Source organism: Urocampus carinirostris, chromosome 4, assembly GCF_059441175.1.
Source record: "Urocampus carinirostris isolate Australia breed hairy pipefish chromosome 4, RoL_Ucar_1.0, whole genome shotgun sequence".
NCBI classification, from domain to species: Eukaryota; Metazoa; Chordata; class Actinopteri; order Syngnathiformes; family Syngnathidae; genus Urocampus; species Urocampus carinirostris.
The window spans coordinates 8,043,526-8,061,929 of NC_142352.1; the positions used below are offsets into that span (position 1 = coordinate 8,043,526).

At 41.3% G+C, this 18,404-nt stretch overlaps 1 protein-coding gene across 4 annotated transcripts in view; it reads left to right on the plus strand.

The window, feature by feature from the left end:
• Window positions 1-18,404, plus strand: part of tspan4a (tetraspanin 4a) — a 344,680-nt gene that overhangs the window by 314,013 nt on the left and 12,263 nt on the right. For all 4 annotated transcript variants that reach the window (XM_088333567.1, XM_088333568.1, XM_088333569.1 and 1 more), the window contains one exon: window positions 17,565-17,648. In XM_088333567.1, the coding sequence (XP_088189693.1) occupies window positions 17,565-17,648 (84 nt within the window). The remainder of the gene's footprint in view (window positions 1-17,564; window positions 17,649-18,404) is intronic.

The following is an 18,404-nucleotide window of genomic DNA, read 5'->3' on the forward strand; positions in this document are numbered from 1 at the left end:
TGCCTCCCTTTCCTCAAGACGACATTCTTACCTTCTGGGAGTACCGTAAATTCCGGACTATAGAGCGCACCTGATTATAAGCCGCACCCACCACATTTTAAGAGGAAAACCGATTTTGTACTTATACAAGCCGCACCTGTATATAAGCCGCATGCGCCCGCATTTAAACATGTAACACAAACACAAAATTAACCCAAACCCGACTTCGAGTCCCGCGATTGAGACTGAATGTCCTTCATTAAAGTACGCAGTCCAAAAATCACAGCCGGCAAAATGAACGGAAAATGATACCGGTACTCAAGGTTTGATGCAGACCTGCAGAGTCCAAGTCCCGTTGAAAGTAACCCAAGGAAAAAAGTATATATTTCCAAAGGTAAGGGTGGGAAGAATATATATCCACTATTGTCTGCCGCGTCCACAAACACTCACCTTTACCGGTCCCCACTTCCCGTCAGCCCGTGTTTTTTTCGCCCCTTCTTTTTCATTCGCCCGTGGGAAACATGTCAGAATAAGTGTCTGAAATAAATACATTACAAAAATATACAGTTGCAAATACGTATTATACATGGTTACACATATTTACAAAGAAAGACGGTACACCGAAAGAGTTTTCAAAGCTTTAATAATAATAATATATCTTTCATCCGGGCAGTTAATGGTAGCAACACGCTCGCAACACAGTAAACGGGTCTGGTAAAAAAAACATACCGTACTTGTAAAAATCACGGTAAACCGTCCTCATCTTCCTCCTTAGAACTGAAGCCGTCAAAGTCGTCTTCCTCAGTGTCGGAAAGAAACTTCGTCATATAGACGTCGTCCCACGCTCCCTTATTCCAAAACACGCTAGCAACACGCTCGCTCCTTCTTTATCGGACTGCTCGATTGCTTTTAGCTTGAAAGCTGCGTCATGTGCCTTTCTTTTTGCAATTTGCATGATGAGGGTATGTTTACGCTAATTTAATTTACTGTATGCACAAGCCAAGAATTTGCAGTCTTCCTCGGCACATATATTCCACCGGTCTAAATCTTACCTTTTGTACTCGAGCGCCGCTGGCGGCCGTTAGAAAAATTCCATAAATTGGCCGCATCACTGAATAAGCCGCAGGGTTGAACGTTTGGGAAAAAAGTAGCGGCTTATAGTCCGGAATTTACGGTATGCGACTGTAACAAAATAACGATAGATCTACGAATAAAAAGCACCGAACGCAGAATTGCAGTTGAATAAATGGTCTTTATACAAAAGTATAATGGGATTGTCAGAACCAGAACAGATACAGGACCCAATCGGGTGATGTTCTCACACAAGCTTTTTATTTTACGGGAAATGGGGAGTCATGCACGTTAGGAAGCCGGTCTGGATTGGAAGGACAGGAAGGGACAGCCAGGATAGATAACGGATCAGGATATCGAAAAGTAACAAAAGAAACTAGATGGGAACGACTACTGGAGAAAATAATAAACAGGACAATAATAGACAGAAACTAAACTGGAACCCGACATTCAACAGGACAGCAATAAACGGGAACAATACTGGACTGGAGATATCACAGGAAAACAGGATAACAGGATGTATTTTAATCATCGCGGACACCTAGCTCAGACTGAGGATAACCGATGCTAATGTGCAGCTAGCCAGCCGTTCTCTAAATCGCTCTTTAACACTGAAAGGAGAATACCTGTCATGGATCCCAATTGGCCGCACCCGTGTGTGTCACAGTTGCCAGGGCGCCCAATTGGCCCCGCCCGTGTGGTGCCAGCTGCAGCTTGTTGAGAGATTGACTTTCTGTTTATATAAAGCTCAGCGCTCTCTTGCTTCAGGGTCAGCCCGTCCAACTAATTTCTGCCCCACAAGACGTGGGTTCTGTCTTGGTCCTGATTTCCTGTTGATATCTTCAGTCCGGTATTGTTCCCGTTATGTTTGTCCTGTTTTATTTCGGTTCCAGTTTTGTTTCCGTCTATTTTGGTCCTGTTCATTATTTTCTCCAGTTTTCGTTCCCGTCTAGTTTCTCCTGTTAGTTATCGATATCCTGATTTGTCATCAACCCTGTCTGTCCTCTCCTGTCCGGTATTGACTCCATCTGTCCGATATCAACTCGGGCTATTGGAATCGATCTCGTCAGCATGACTCCTGTAAAATAAAAGCCTTGTGTGAGAACGTCACGCGATTGGGTCCTGTATCTGTTCTGGCTCTGACGAATAGAACTACCAAATTAATAATCAAGGCTGTGTGCTGCGCCAGCTACGTCGCTAAGCTAGCTGCTTACCCCAAAGCCTATTCTAAGAATAGAGATTTTTTTTTTCCTCTCTTTGGTTCCAAGAAGCAATTCCATGAAACCATGAATCTCATGAATGAAAATGAATTTCTTCTATTCTTGACATTGTGTTGGGTGTTCTTACTTGACCCTTTCACTGGGTCATTAATGCTTAAGTGCTATCGTTTTTTTTTTTAGTTATGTCAGGTTCTTTGGGTTTTTTTCCGTGTTCAGTCGGGTCTTGTTCACGTGTGTCTGTCTCAGTCACTGTCTCATCAACTTATTTTGTGTACCCCCTCTTCTTTGGTATTAGCCAATCAACTCCCTTTCTCGGAGCAGGACGTCTATCGGCCCCGCCCCAAAACATATACAAAGGAGCAGAGAGAGTTGAAATGAGAGGGGACACGTTTTTTATTCATATTTAGTTTCTTTTGTCTTTTATTAGCATATTTGGTATTGGAGTAATCCAAAAGTAATTGAAAGTAATCAAGTTAAAGTAAACCTACCCAACCCTGGGCATTTATACTGTGTTCGGTCAGCGATGACGTGTTGTTTTTCTCTAGCCGGGCGCTCGATTCGAGTTGCCCTGACCCAGCCAAATTCATATCAGTTAAGCAAATTGTTGGAGTCCAAATTCTTATCAGTTAAGCAAATAATTGGAGTCGCCCTGACCCAGCCAAAGTCCTGTCAGTTACGCACATTCCAGATGTTTCTACTTTTATTTCACAATACCTTGGTCTTGGTGCGGTTTATTACCTATTTCCTGTTAGCCCGTGTGAATTTATTTCCTGCGTTTCTCTTAAGTTCTGTTTTGTCGTTGTCATGTCTGTTTAGCGTTTTTAGAACCGCTCGCCTGGACATTGTTTAACACCAGTGTTCCCTCTAAGCTGCGCGCGTGCGCAATTGCGCAGTGCTCGCACATTCTCAGCGCACAAAAAAAATCTAGCCAGCGCACAAAAATGAGGGCTCAAAATGACTAATTAAGAAGCCACTTAAGTCAAAGTTACAGTGCATGAAGGCAAAAATACACAGGTTCTCCTGACGTTGTGTCCTACATACGGAATTTTGAAGTCGAGTCGAAGTAGAACGAAGTTGAGTAAAGTTAGTAGAGTTTGTCAAGAACCGGCTTCTTTGGCTCGGCTCACTAGAAGGAACCGGCTCTTTCCGGTCCTAAACGGCTCTTCAGGTTGTTTTTGCTTCTTTAATCCCAACATGACCAAATATTATGTAAAGCTATGCACAAAATGACTTAAAGGAAGGGGGGAATAGAACAAAAAAGAAAAAAATACCAAAATGAAAATGTAGTTAAAAGCTGAGAAAAAAAGAAACAAAAGGAAGAGAAAAAAGAAGGAAACATTTAGAAAAAAGCCAGAAAAAAGAAAAGAAAGAAATGTAGGAAAAAAATAAATAGAGAACAAAAAGAAAAAAGTAACAGCTCGGAAAAAATAAACACAATGAGATTTTTTTTAAAGGAATTTTTAAAAAAGTAGAAAAAAACACGGAAAAAAGAAGAAAAAGTTGGCGTTGCATTCAAATAATTTCCAATTCTATCAAGTGAATCTTGTTGCCAAGATTGTACTTCCACTAAAAAATGTGACTAAGTACAGTTCTGTATCTTGCAACCGACTCAATAAGCCCCCAAAAATGTTAATATTATGCGACAAAATATATCAGGAAATAAAAAGAAATGGATATCTTGTGAAAGAATTGTAAGAACAAACGACGTTTGTAGGCCGTACAACCTTTGCAATAGTGCATGAGTCAATTCATTCAAAAGAGAAAAATCATTTTACATTGCCGGAAACTCAGCAAAATGTAACTTGATGTCAAGTTTTGGACATGTTTGATAATGACTCAGTTGCCACACTTGGGATTGCTGTTGCTCACTGTTGTTTCAAGCGCCGCTCACCGACTTTGTGTGAACGCTCGGACCCGTAAGGAAAATGACAGGGAACATTGTTTAACACCCTCCGTTTATAAGCATGGCTGTGTCGTTTCCCCGTATATTAGACCAACCCTGAACGGTTGACATGATTAGCAGCTCCATCGGACGCAGGCGTAATTAATGGTGCAGATAGATAGACGTAGGAACGGCTAACATTAAATATTCATTGAGAACAAACACCGCATCCCTGTGACCTGATCTTCACCCCTGCTAAATGTTCTGCACTGCATTTTTAAAATCTTCCTCTTTCTTTGACTTTCTATTAGCCTGGTCACATTAGCGTCATGTGCAACTGACTGCCCTCTAGCTTTATAAAACCAAACCTAAGAATTCCTCGGCAGCCGTTTGCAAAGAGATTGTTGCCTAATTGATCAATGTCCTTATCAGACCTCCAGAGCGTTCGTACAATTCTTTTATTTGGGGAAGTGTAAAGGGTTAGCGGGAGACGCGATGACCGTCGAACGTCAGCAGCAGCAACGCCGTGAAGACAACTTCGGAACACGTAGCCAATCGTAGCGTGTGACGGAAGCAGGTCGAGTTTACCGGGACTGGAGAGAAGATCGTAGCGTGGGACGGAAGCAGGTCGGATCGGAGGCAGGCAGGCAGAATCAGGTAAACAAGAATGCACAGGTAATCGGGAGAGTCATACGGGGTACAGAAGTATCCTCAGACGAAGAGGTCTCCGCGTAGCGTGCTTAAAAAGGGAACACAAACCAATCAGGGAGCGCATTTCCGCGCGTCAGATGATTACCCCAGGTGGCTCCACTTGGGTAATCATGACAGAATTGACTCATGTACTATTGCAAAGGTTGTACGGCCAACAAACGTCGTTTGTTCTTACAATTCTTTCACAAGATATCCATTTCTTTTTATTTCCTGATATATTTTGTCGCATGATATTCACATTTTGGGGGCTTATTTAGTCTATTGTAAGATACAGAACTGTACTTAATTACATTTTTTTAGTGGAAGTACAATGTTGGCAACAAGATTCACTTGATAGAATTGGAAATTATTTGAATGCAACAAACTTTTTCTTCTTTTTTCTGTGTTTTTTTCTACTTTTATTTAAATTCCTTTGAAAAAAATCTCATTTTGTTTATTTTTTTCCAAGCTGTTACTTTTTTCTTTTTGTTCTCTGTTTACTTTTTTCATACATTTCTTTTTTGTCTTTTTTTCTAGCTTTTTTCTAAATTGTTCCTTCTTTTTTTCTCTTTCTTTTATTTCTTTTTTCTCAGCTTTTCACTACTTTTTCATTTGGGTATTTTTTTCTTTTTTGTTCTATTCCCCCCTTCTTTTAAGTCATTTTGTGCATAGTTTTACATAATATTTGGTCATGTTGGGATGAAAGAAGCAAAAACAACCCGAAGAGCCGTTTAGGACCCGAAAGAGACGGTTCCTTTTAGTGAGCCGAGCCGAAAAGCCGGTTCTCGACAAACTCTACTAACTTTACTCAACTTAGTTCTACTCTGACTCGACTTCAAAATACCGCATTTAGGACACAACGTCAGGGGAACCCGTGTATTTTGACCTTCATGCACTGTAACTTTGACTTAAGTCGCCCTCTTGATTAGTAATTTGAGCCCTCATTTTTGTGCGCCGGCTAGATTTTCTTGTGCGCAGAGAATGTGCGAGCAGTGCGCAATTGCGCACGCGCGCAGCTTAGAGGGAACACTGGTCCCAACAGAGATTTATGGTACCCAAAATTTAGTGTTATTGAGGTTGAAATGGTAAATCGTGACAAATATATGATAAAAATCTTTATATTCATTCAGTTTCAATCATCAAATTATGAATTCATTTTCTGCATCAAATTATTGTTGGTAATATATCGATTAAAGGGATAACCACAAACCTGTCTTTTTTTCATTTTCCCCTTTTATACTTCCTTTTTTTTCTTAACTTCTTTATACGACATAATCATTTGTAATATAATGCATCAAAGCAAGTGAGCCGTTTGAGAGCCGGCTCTCTTGAATGAGTCGAGCCAAAAAAGCCGTTTCTCTAAAAAGAGACGGACTTTTCACCACACAACTCGAGATCGGCGTGCAGACGAAAACTCGAACCGCGAGACCAAAACAACATCTGCCGGATCTGCCTGACGAAAAGTTTGGAGTGCGGTAAATCTTTGTTTAAAAAAAATGTAATTGGGTAACAATGACAATTTTGTGTCAAAAACGTTGCGTCCCGGGGACGCACGTTGATTTGAGGCTATCTGTCCCCAGCAAAAATGATGCGTCTAGGACGCGGGGACGCGGGCAAACGAGAACACTGGACCTCCACCAGGTATCTCATGGTTTTAGCACCCCAAAGTTAGCAGCTGTGACTTTGTGTTCTCCGAGAAGTTTAGGGATGTCAGATTTTGTGTTTCTTTTTGTGTCTCTGTCTTGTTCTTTAACCCATGTTTGTCAGGACCAGAACGGAGACAGGACCTACTCGCATAACGTTTATCACAGTTTTATTGAGAAGAAGGGAAAGGAGCGCACACACAATCCGGAGATCGCTGGTCGCGGGTAGTAGGTTGCTCAGACGCGGAAGTGGGACGTGGCAAGCGATGGCGGCTTCAGGAACGGAAAAAACAAATCAATAGCAGAGCAAAAACGTGATCGGGATCGGAAACAAGTCGAAAGCCAGGTGAGGAGAGGAGACGTGGTCGAGATCAAAAAACGGATCGTTATTCGGGGCGGGAGAACAGACGTGGTCGAGATCAAAACAGATCGTAACGGGAGACTAAAAGGAGCAAAAACACAGGACAGGCGAAAAAGGACTTGCCGTGTAAAAACAGATTCGCAGACAGACCGACAAAATGGGACGGACAGGACAGAGTTTAAATACTGATAGGGAGCCAATCTGTCAACACCACGCCACACGGTCAGGGCCAATAAGGCGCCAAGGCAACCGTGACAATATTTATGGACTGTACTTCCCAAATCTATTCAATACGTGGACTGAGCAATTAGGGAAAAAAAACACTGGACCGTGTGTACAGTAGGATCAAACATCTAGTTGGATCCGCCCATCTCTGTCTGTCCCTCTGTCCCTTACCCCCAGGTATATCTGATCATTTTGTACGCCATGTATTTTTGAATCTGCCATGGCGCCCAATTGGCCCCGCCCTTGTGGCGCCAGCTGCAGCTTGTTGACAGATTGGCTCCCTGTCAGTGTTTAAACTCTGTCCTGTCAGTCCCCTTTTGTCAGTCTGTCTGCAAATCTCCGTTTTTACACAGCAAGCCCTTTTTGCCTGTCCTGTTTTTTTGTTCCTATTTGTCTGCAGCTATGATCTGTTTTGATCTCGACCACGTCTGTTCTCCCGTCCCGAATAACGATCCGTTTTTTATTTCGACCACGTCTCCTCTCCTTGTTTACGATCACGTTTTTCGCTCTCTGGTCCCGGCTACTGACCCGTGTTTTCCGTTCCCGACACCGCCATTCCTTGTCACGGAAGTCCCACTTCCGCGTTCAAAACGACCTGCTTCCCGCGTCCAGCAATCCCCGGATCGTGGGCGCAACCCTCTCCCTTTCTTCTAATAAAACTTGTGAGAAATATTACGTGAGTGGGTCCTGTCTTCGTTTTGATCTTGACAGAATCAATAAAAAATTGGTCAAAGTGTGTTGCGCTGCGTTTATTTTTTAAAATGAATTAAATTCGAAAATATTCCAGTCGACTGATTAAATCAAGATTTAATTTTTGGTCGATTTCGACCATCCCTGATATGACGCAACACTCCTAATAAATCAGGGATCTCCAACGTGGTGCCCACAGACTCAAAGGTCCCCCCTAAGGACAGCTGAGGTGCCCGCAGAAATGTTCTAAAAATTGTGAATTTCTAGTTTTCTTTAGTGATTGACTGAGTCCGTTTAACCCCACTTCCAATAATTGACCTGGTAATAACATACTGACAACCAATATTCCCTGTAATTTTCCACGAGTCTGAGTGTTCACACAAAGTCGGTGAGCAACGCTTGAAACAACAGTGAGCAACAGCAATCCCAAGTGTGGCAAAATAAATAATTATCAAACATGTCCGAAACTTGACATCAAGTTACATTTTGCTGAGTTTCCGGCAATATAAAATGATTTTTCTCTTTTGAATGAATTGACTCATGTACTATTGCAAAGGTTGTACGGCCTACAAACGTCGTTTTTTTCTTACAATTATCCATTTCTTTTTATTTCCTGACATATTTTGTCGCATAATATTAAGATTTTTGGGGGCTTATTTAGTCGGTTGTAAGATAGTTGTAGGTATTTTTCCCGAGCTGTTACTTTTTTCTTTTTGTTCTCTATTTACTTTTTTCCTACATTTCTTTCTTTTCATTTTTTTGGCTTTTTTCTAATTTTCTCTTCTTTTTTTATCTTCCTTTTTTTCTTTTTTTCTCAGCTTTTCACTACTTCTTCAATTTGGTATTTTTTTCTTTTTTGTTCTATTCCCCCATTCCTTTAAGTCATTTTTGCATAATTTTACATCATATTTTGGTCATGTTGGGATGAAAGAAGCAAAAACAACCCGAAGAGCCGTTTAGGACCCGAAAGAGCCGGTTCCTTTTAGTGAGCCGAGCCGAAGAAGCCGGTTCCCGACAAACTCTACTAACTTTACTCAACTTCGTTTTACTTCGACTCGACTTCAAAATACCGCATTTAGGACACAACGTCGGGGGAACCCGTGTATTTTTACCTTCATGCACTGTAACTTTGACTTGAGTCGCTTCTTAATTAGTAATTTTGAGCCCTCATTTTTGTGCGCTGGCCAGATTTTAGAATGTTGGTCTAACACGCGCGCAGCTTAGAGGGAACACTGCTGACAACATAGTAATAACATGATACGCTGTTATTTTACAAATGGATATCACACTGGGTGCCATTTACTGATTAGTGAAAAATAGCTCTCCGTTTCAAAAAGGTTGCCTATTATGAATCAATCCACCCAATTTATATGAGGAGTATATAATGGCTACCATATGGGCAGTCATGAATATCGTTAAAGTAGTGAAATACACTAAATGTAAAGTGTGACAAATGTGTCCTCTAAATAAACTCTGAAGCCTTCAAACCCACAGTCGGCGTGACAAGCTCTCTAAGCGTTAAACACCCCTCGGCAGTGTTCACGGTGCTATTGCTGAAAATGGGAAACATCAATATTTCAAACAGCACATAAAGCCAAGTGGCCCTCCATCTTTACTGCTCTGCCAGGAACGTGGCCAACAACGACTGCTTGAACGCCATAATATTATTTTATGATCGTGACAAAAGGTTGCGGGTTAGTATTAGTGTGCGCTACAATCATTGACACTTTGGGAGGGAAATGGGAAGGTATCGAGAGGGGAAAATGAGACACTCTACACATGCTCAGACCTCCTCGTCAACTTTGCTGATGACACGACCGGTGTTCCCTCTAAGTTGCTCGCCCATTCTCGGCGAAAATCTAGCCAGCGCACAAAAACGAGGGCTCAAAATGACTAATTAAGAAGAGACTTAAGTCAAAGTTACAGTGCATGAAGGTAAAAATACACGGGTTCCCCTGACGTTGTGTCCTAAATGCGGTATTTTAAGTCGAGTAAAGTTAGTAGAGTTTGTCGAGAACCGGCTTCTTCGGCTCGGCTCACTAAAAGGAACCGGCTCTTTCGAGTCCTAAACGGCTCTTCGGGTTGTTTTTGCTTCTTTAATCCCAACATGACCAAATATTAAGTAAAATTATGCACAAAATGACTTAAAGGAAGGGGGGAATAGAACAAAAAATAAAAAAATACCAAAATTAAAAAGTAGTGAAAAGCTGAGAAAAAAAGAAACAAAAGGAAGAGAAAAAAAAGAAGGAAAAAATTAGAAAAAAGCCAAAAAAAAAGAAAGAAATGTAGGGAAATAGTAAATATAGAACAAAAAGAAAAAGTAACAGCTCGGAAAAAATAAACACAATGGGATTTTTTTTTAAAGGAATTTAAAAAAAAGTAGAAAAAATAACAAGTGAATCTTGTTGCCAACATTGTACTTCCACTAAAAAATGTGATCAAGTACAGTTCTGTATCTTGCAACCGACTCAATAAGCCCCCAAAAATGTTAATATTATGCGACAAAATATATCAGGAAATTAAAAAAAATGGATATCTTGTGAAAGAATTGTAAGAACAAACGACGTTTGCAATAGTACATGAGTCATTCATTCAAAAGTGAAAAATAATTTTGCATTGCCGGAAACTCCGCAAAATGTAACTTAATGTGAAGTTTTGGACATGTTTGATAATGATTTAGTTGCCACACTTGGGATTATGGTTGCTCACTGTTGTTTCAAGCATTGCTCACCGACTTTGTGTGAACGCTCAGACCTGTGGAAAATTACAGGGAACATTGGACACGACTGTGGCTGGTTTCATCAGCAATGATGACAAGGCCGACTAGAGGAACACAGTGACCACAACAATCTCTCCCTGAATGTGGAAAAGACGAAGGAGATTGTTGTGGACTTCAGGAGGCCCTCAGCACGCACCCCAGACCATCAACGGTGCTGTGGTTGAGAGGGTGAACAGCTCTAAGTTCCTTGATGTTCACATCATTGAGGACCTCTCCTGGACCTTAAATACCACATCACTGGCCAAGAAAGCCAATCAGCGCCTCTACTTCCTCCGGAAACTGAGAAAAGCCAGAGCCCTAGGCCGTACCATGCACACCTTCTACAGAGGCACCATCGAGAGGATTGTTGGGTAAAAAATGACCACTGAAGTGTGGGAGAGCTACAAATATTGGCTAACCGTAGAAGAAAATGTACCAGACAAAGACTTAAGTATTTTAGCCAGTTGCAACCGGGGAGATGAGATCTTTTCATACTCAAATCTCGATCTCAATCTCAGTTATCCCCCGTCTGCTTCTGTGTTTTATTGAGATCATGAGACATGGAAAAGTACTGGTATGTTGAGACAAAGACAAAAGACTTCTTTTTAGCCGCTAAAATACTAGCTGTTGTCTTGGGTGGACACATTAACTAGTACCCAGGCTGTTTAAATAAACCAGCCTATCACATTCATGCACACAGACAGTCTACACCAGGGGCAGGGTTGGGTAGGGTTACTTTAACTGGATTACTTTCAATTACTTTTGGATTACTCCAATTCCAAATATGCTAATAAAAGACAAAAGAAACTCAATAGGAATACAATGATGACTCACAACACGTGGTAAGCTTTCTCTCCTGGCTTTGATCCAGGGTTGGGTAGGGTTACTTTAACTTGATTACTTTCGATGACTTTTGGTTTACTCCAATACCAAATATGCTAATAAAAGACAAAAGAAACTCAATATGAATACAATGATGACTCACAACACGTGGTAAGCTTTCTCTCCTGGCTTTGATCCAGGGTTGGGTAGGGTTACTTTAACTTGATTACTTTGGATGACTTTTGGTTTACTCCAATACCAAATATGCTAATAAAAGACAAAAGAAACTCAATATGAATACAATGATGACTCACAACACGTGGTAAGCTTTCTCTCCTGGCTTTGATCCAGGGTTGGGTAGGGTTACTTTAACTTGATTACTTTCAATGACTTTTGGATTACTCCAATACCAAATATGCTAATACAAGACAAAAGAAACTCAATATGGATAAAATGATGACTCACAACACGTGCTAAGCTTTCTCTCCTGGCTCATAAAATCCTCAAGGGTAAAACTTATCTCGAGATGACGTCCTTACCGACTGAGAGTATATGTCTGCGACAAAATAACAATAGATCCAAAAATAAAAGCATGGCATCGGATTGCAGTACAATACATGGTCTGTATTGGTATTAAACAAAATCCGCCCACCTGTACTGCTCACCCAAAGTCTGTTGCCAGCGTTTTTATTTATCAGTTTAAATAGTTTCTTATCGAACTTCTGCATTAAGTTTCTTCGGCTTTATATGGACCAAAATCAGCAGTGGCTCAGGAGGTAGAGCGATCGTCTTGGGATCAGGAGATCGCAGTTCGAATCCCGGCTCCTTTGTGTTACATGTCGAAGTGTCCTTGGGTAAGACACTGAACCCCTAGTGATTTGTTTCAAAGTCATTGAAAGTAATCAAGTTAAAGTAACCCTACCCGACCAGGGGTCAGGAACCTTTTCGACACAAAGAGCCATAAAAGCAAAAAAATGTTTTAAAAAGAAATTGAGAAAGCCACACCATATATTTTCAGACAAAATTTAAAAAAAACTGCCAAAAACCCTCTCTACACAAAAGCTAATTCTTCAGCACATTTTTTTCACTGTGTGTCATTTGATGATTTCATCAAATGTATGAAATGATAATAATGCCAAATCCTGTGTTCCAAATCAATGTAAATATGCCGTTTACAATTTGTCTTCCACCTCAAGTTAAGAATGTTGAGGCCATTGTTCTTCCATGAAATTTGTCCTTAATAACGGTTTCCAAACAATGTGCATGCAAAGTTCTTTTGTAAAAATGTCACAAATTACTGCAAACGATAAGCATATCGTCATATTCACTTTGGGTGTAGACTGCACTGAGCGAGAGGGAGACAAGGAAGTGCCTTGCGCTGTGTGCAGGGATCCGCCCACCTGTACTGCTCACCCAATCGTTTGCCAGCGTTTTTATTTATCAGTTGAACCGGTTTCTTATCGAAATCACTTGACGTTGGAACGCCACAGAGAGATGTGCAATAGCTACATTTTATTTCGCAGCACGCACACAACCTACCCCATTCATAGCATTTGCAGTGTGCTGTCTCTCGCAGAACACAATGCACGATATATCGATATCAATGACATTGCAATTCAAAATCCCATAACTTTCGAAACCTCTCAAACGGTGTGGCAGCGAGGGATCGCTTCATTTTTAGCATTCTGCTCACAGTTCATAGTCACAGCTGTCTCGCCTCTCCAACCACCAACAAAAATATTCACCGAGCATCTGGATTCAAACAGATGACGACCCGATCTCCCCCCGTGAGGAACGTCCGTTACTCTTCAGCGCCGCCATCTCTGATCCATGGATCATGGCCGCCCTTTTGACCTTGACCTTCATTCCAGCAGAGACTTATCTCGCCCATAAGACGCCTGACATTTTCCTCCACATTTTCCGAACCTGCTCGCATCCATTTTTTCTCACCTCTTTATCACAGTCACAGTTGCTATAGACTGTTGACCCCAAGTATATGAAGTCCTCTACTTCTACTCCCATTTTTCCCTGGAGGCTCCATCTCCTCCAGCTTTCTCATTCATGCACATATATTCCGTTTTTCAAAGAGGGTTAAAAAAAAAACAACACCTGAAATATTTTCTTTCTTTCAGGTACTAAATGGATTTTCTCGGTCCTCCTTTCAAGCGCTTGGAACCACAATTCATTCTACTATGGAATAAAAAGAGAAACTGATCGATTGTTCAAACAAGGACATTTTGCAATTATGTCTAGTTTATTATTAGACCAACTGTTTGGAGAATTGTGAATACAGTGGTTTTTGGACATATTGTCATATTTCAGATAGATAGATGGATGGATGGATGGATGGATGGATGGATGGATGGATGGATGGATGGATGGATGGATGGATAGATGTCTAGATAGATAGATGTCTAGATGGATGGATAGATAGATGGATGGATGGATGGATGGATAGATAGATAGATAGATAGATGTCTAGATAGATAGATGGATGGATAGATAGATAGATGTCTGGATGGATGGATAGATAGATAGATAGATAGATGTCTAGATAGATGGATGGATGGATGGATGGATGGATGGATGGATGGATGGATGGATGGATAGATAGATGTCTAGATAGATAGATGTCTGGATGGATGGATAGATAGATGAATGGATGGATAGATAGATGGATGGATAGATAGATAGATAGATGTCTATATGTATAGATAGATAGATGGATGGATGTTTATATGTATAGATAGATGGATGGATGGATGGATGGATGTTTATATGTCTAGATGGATGGATAGATAGATGGATAGATAGATAGATACTTTTTCATTCCCGTAGGAAAATTCACACTTCCAGCAGTTTCCTTTGTTGTTTATTAACAGATTAATAGGATGGCCTCGGGGTGCTGTGTCGTAGTTTAGCAACAGCAGATTGGATGATGTCACACTTTAGTCCAAAAGTTCGACGTCCCTGCAGCAGATGGAAATCATGTGCCCAGGGTTACACCACCTCGTGTTCACGTAGATAGCGAGTCCACCTGCTCTCCGCTTCCCGCAGGCTTTCGTGTCTCTGTCTAACGGCGCTGAAGCTGGGTAGCTCCGGGTAGCTCCGGGGTAGCTCCACTTTAGCGTCCGGGCTAGACGGGAGCCACGTTTCCGTTTCAGGCCTAAAACCTAGGCAAAAGATAAAAAACTCAAAATATTTCATAGATTCAACACCGTATAAAACAAGCCAGAAGAGAAAGCTTACCACGTGTTGTGAGTCATCATTTTATTCATATTTCGTGTCTTTTATTAGCATATTCGGTATTGGAGTCATCCAAAAGTAATTGAAAGTAGTCAAGTTAAAGTAGGCGGCGCAGTGGTTAGCGCGTGTGCGGCACAGTTTTAAGGTCTTGAACTGCGTGGGTTCAAATCCAGCTGCAGACTTCCTGTGCGGAGTTTGTATGTTCTCCCTGTGCTTGCGTGGGTTTCCTCTGGGCACTCCGGTTTCCTCCCACATTCCAAAAACATGCATTTCAGGTGGATTGGCCGGTCCAAATTGTCCCTAGGTGTGATTGAGCGAGCGAGTTGTCTGTCCCCGTGTGCCCTGCGACTGGCTGGCAACCAGTTCAGGGTGTCCCCTGCCCACTGCCCGATGATTGCTGGGATGGGTTCCAGCACCCCCGCGACCCTAATGAGGATAAAGCGGTGTAGCTAATGAGATGAGATGTTAAAGTAACCCTACCCAACCCTGTATTCTACCCTTTCCCTTCTTCCTAATAAAACTAAGAAAAACGCACGCAAGTGGGTCCTGTCTTCGTTCTGGTCCTGACACTACCAGTCACTTGAGTCATTTGTCTGGGAGGGGGAAAAAAAAGCATATTTTAATCCCAGACTTTCCCTAACATGATTTATGCAGTTACAGATGCACCGCTGAGGTCCACCCGGGTTCGGTGCGATGAATAACGCCGAAGCGGGCTCACTGCATTATTTTCCATATTGATCCAGCGGAGAATTACTTTACCTTGTGCTGAGGAAAAAAAATAAAAATTCGGTTCCCCGGTGTTTCTGGCAACTGCAAAATCAATTATGTCTTTGCTTTATGTGCTTCTGACTCAGCTAATTGATTATTTAGATTGTGTAAATAGAGCGCTCGCCAAGCTGTGTCAGTGGGAATAAATTATTGAACAGGAACATCGCCGCTGGATGTTGGGAACACCTTTGTAGACTGGACTCGACATTGTACGGGTCTTTGTACTGTTCAGAACCTGACACGGGACTCGATGGCTCAAAGACCAGGTTCCGAACTGTACTTAATCACATTTTTTAGTGGAAGTACAATGTTGGCTGTCACGGAATGGAAGGGGTGACCGGACCAGAACGGAGGCAGGAGGCAGGAAGGGAGAACTCAATTGCGTGACGAACCAAAACTTTTATTTACCAAAATAAAAGTTGTCCATAACTCAGGGACAAGACAGAACAAACAGGCTTTAACAAAAACGTGCAAACACAGGCTTCTTCCAACTCAACTAAACAGGACAAGGCATAACAGAACGGACAATGTGTATAATGAGCCAGCACCCGCAAAACCCACAATCCAGCCTTAAATAGCAGACACGCAATTAGTTGAACTGCTTCAGCTGGTGCCCAGGGGGCGGGGCAGACCGGTCACCAAGGCGATCATGACAGTTGGCAACAAGATTCACTTGATATAATTGGAAATTATTTGGATGCAACACAAACTTTTTCCTCTTTTACCCTCTTTATTCCTTTTAAAAAAAATCTCATTGTGTTTTTTTTTCCTAGCTGTTACTTTTTCTTGCTTTTTTGTTCTCGATTACCTTTTTTCCCTTTATTTGCTTCTTTCTTTTCTTCTCGCTTTTTTCTGAAGCTTTTTTTCTCAGCTTTTCACTACTTTTTTAATTTTGGTATTTTTTTTCTTTTTTGTTCCATTCCCCCCTTCCTTTTAGTTATTTTGTGCACAATTTTACATAATATTTGGTAGTGTAGGGATTAAAGAAGCAAAAACAAACTGAAGAGCCGTTTGATAGTCTTTTGGCAAAGAGTGTGACGTCATCCACTCCGCTGTTGCTAAACGAAAACACAGCACCCCGAGGCCATCCTGTTAATCTGTTAATAAAAAACACAAGGACACTGCTATCTACAATTTTCCGCAAGGACACATCTATCTATCGAGACTAGACATCTATTTAGACATCTATCTATCTATCTATCTATCTATCTATCTATCTATCTATCTATCTATCTATTTATCTATCTATCTATCTATCTATCTATCTATCTATCTATCTATCTATCTATCTATCTATCTATCTATCTATCTATCTACCTATCTACCTACCTATCTATCTATCTATCTATCTACCTAGACATCTACCTATCTACCTACCTATCTATCTATCTATCTATCTATCTACCTAGACATCTACCTATCTACCTACCTATCTATCTATCTATCTATCTATCTACCTAGACATCTATCTATCGATCTATCTATCTATCTATCTATCTATCTAGCTCTAGCCAGCCATTTTTTTGTGAAATCGCTAATGTTTCTTTACGCCTGCTGGAAGGCCATGGTGACACCAACTCGAAATCTGATTGGCTAAACCAACAGCATCATTGTCACTTATGTTATGCCCAAGGGCCTGCAGAGCTGGTTCTTAAGGCCTATCTATCTATCTATCTATCTATCTATCTATCTATCTATCTATCTATCTATCTATCTAGACATCTATCTATCCATCTATCTATCCATCTATCTATCTAGACATCTATCTATCTATCTATCTAGACATCTATCTATCTATCTAGACATCTATCTAGACATCTATCTATCTATCTATCTATCTATCTATCTATCTATCTATCTATCTATCTATCTATCTAGACATCTATCTATCTAGACATCTATCTATCTATCTATCTAAAATGCACAACCCTTTCTCATGAATAAAGTTGACAAGTAGAATTTGAGAACCAGTGATATAGATTACCCTTGGACCATATAAGAATGCTGCAAAAAAGGTGACATCTTAGACTCTGCAACATCCGAGGCTCTCCGTATAAACTGTCGGAAAATGTTCCGATTAAGAGTTAAGACCGTCGGGCTAGAGCAACACCGGATCGCGATGTAGCTAAAGTGCTTCAGGCTGTTGTTGTTGTTGTCTCCCTCACATTTTGCTGTTCATTTCATCGTCCGTGTGTTTGTGTGTCAACAGCCGTGCTACGAGCGGGTGAAGGACTGGCTGAATGAAAACCTGGTGGCCTTTTGGATCTTTGCTCTGTGCACGGCACTTACACAGGTAATTAGAGGGACATTTGGGATATTTTATACCTGTCGCGCTCCAGGGCTCCATGCCCTTACAAAATGTCATATTTTCCCTTACAAAATACAAAATAATCCTACACCATATTTTTTTTTTCAAACGTGTTTATTTCTGTAGTTTAACATGTTATATTGTACATCTCATCTCATCTCATTAGCCGTACCGCTTATCCTCATTAGGGTCGCGGGGGGGCTGGAGCCCATCCCAGCCATCTCCGGGCAGTGGGCAGGGGACACCCTGAACTGGTTGCCAGCCAGTCGCAGGGCACACAGGGACAGACAACTCATTCGCTCATTCACACCTATGGACAATTTGGACCGGCCAATTCACCTGAAATGCATGTTTTTGGAATGTGGGAGGAAACCGGAGTGCCAGGAGGAAACCCACGCAAGCACGGGGAGAACATACAAACTCCGCACAGGAAGTCTGGAGCTGGATTTGAACCCACGACAGGTTTCCATGACATGAACTGTGCCGCACAAGCGCTAACCACTGCGCCGCCGTGCTGCCTATATTGCACATGTGTTCCGTTATATCATATACATTGTTCATAAACATTTTGTTGTGAGATCCTGAGTTGCTCGACGTGAATGAGGTTTATTATAAAAAAAGTTCAAAAATGAAGTCGCTTGGATGTTCACTGTAGAAGGAAAAAAAACATGCAAATAGAATTAAGTAGAATTTTCTTATTCAAATTATGAATTCATTTTCTGCATCAAATTATTGTTGGTA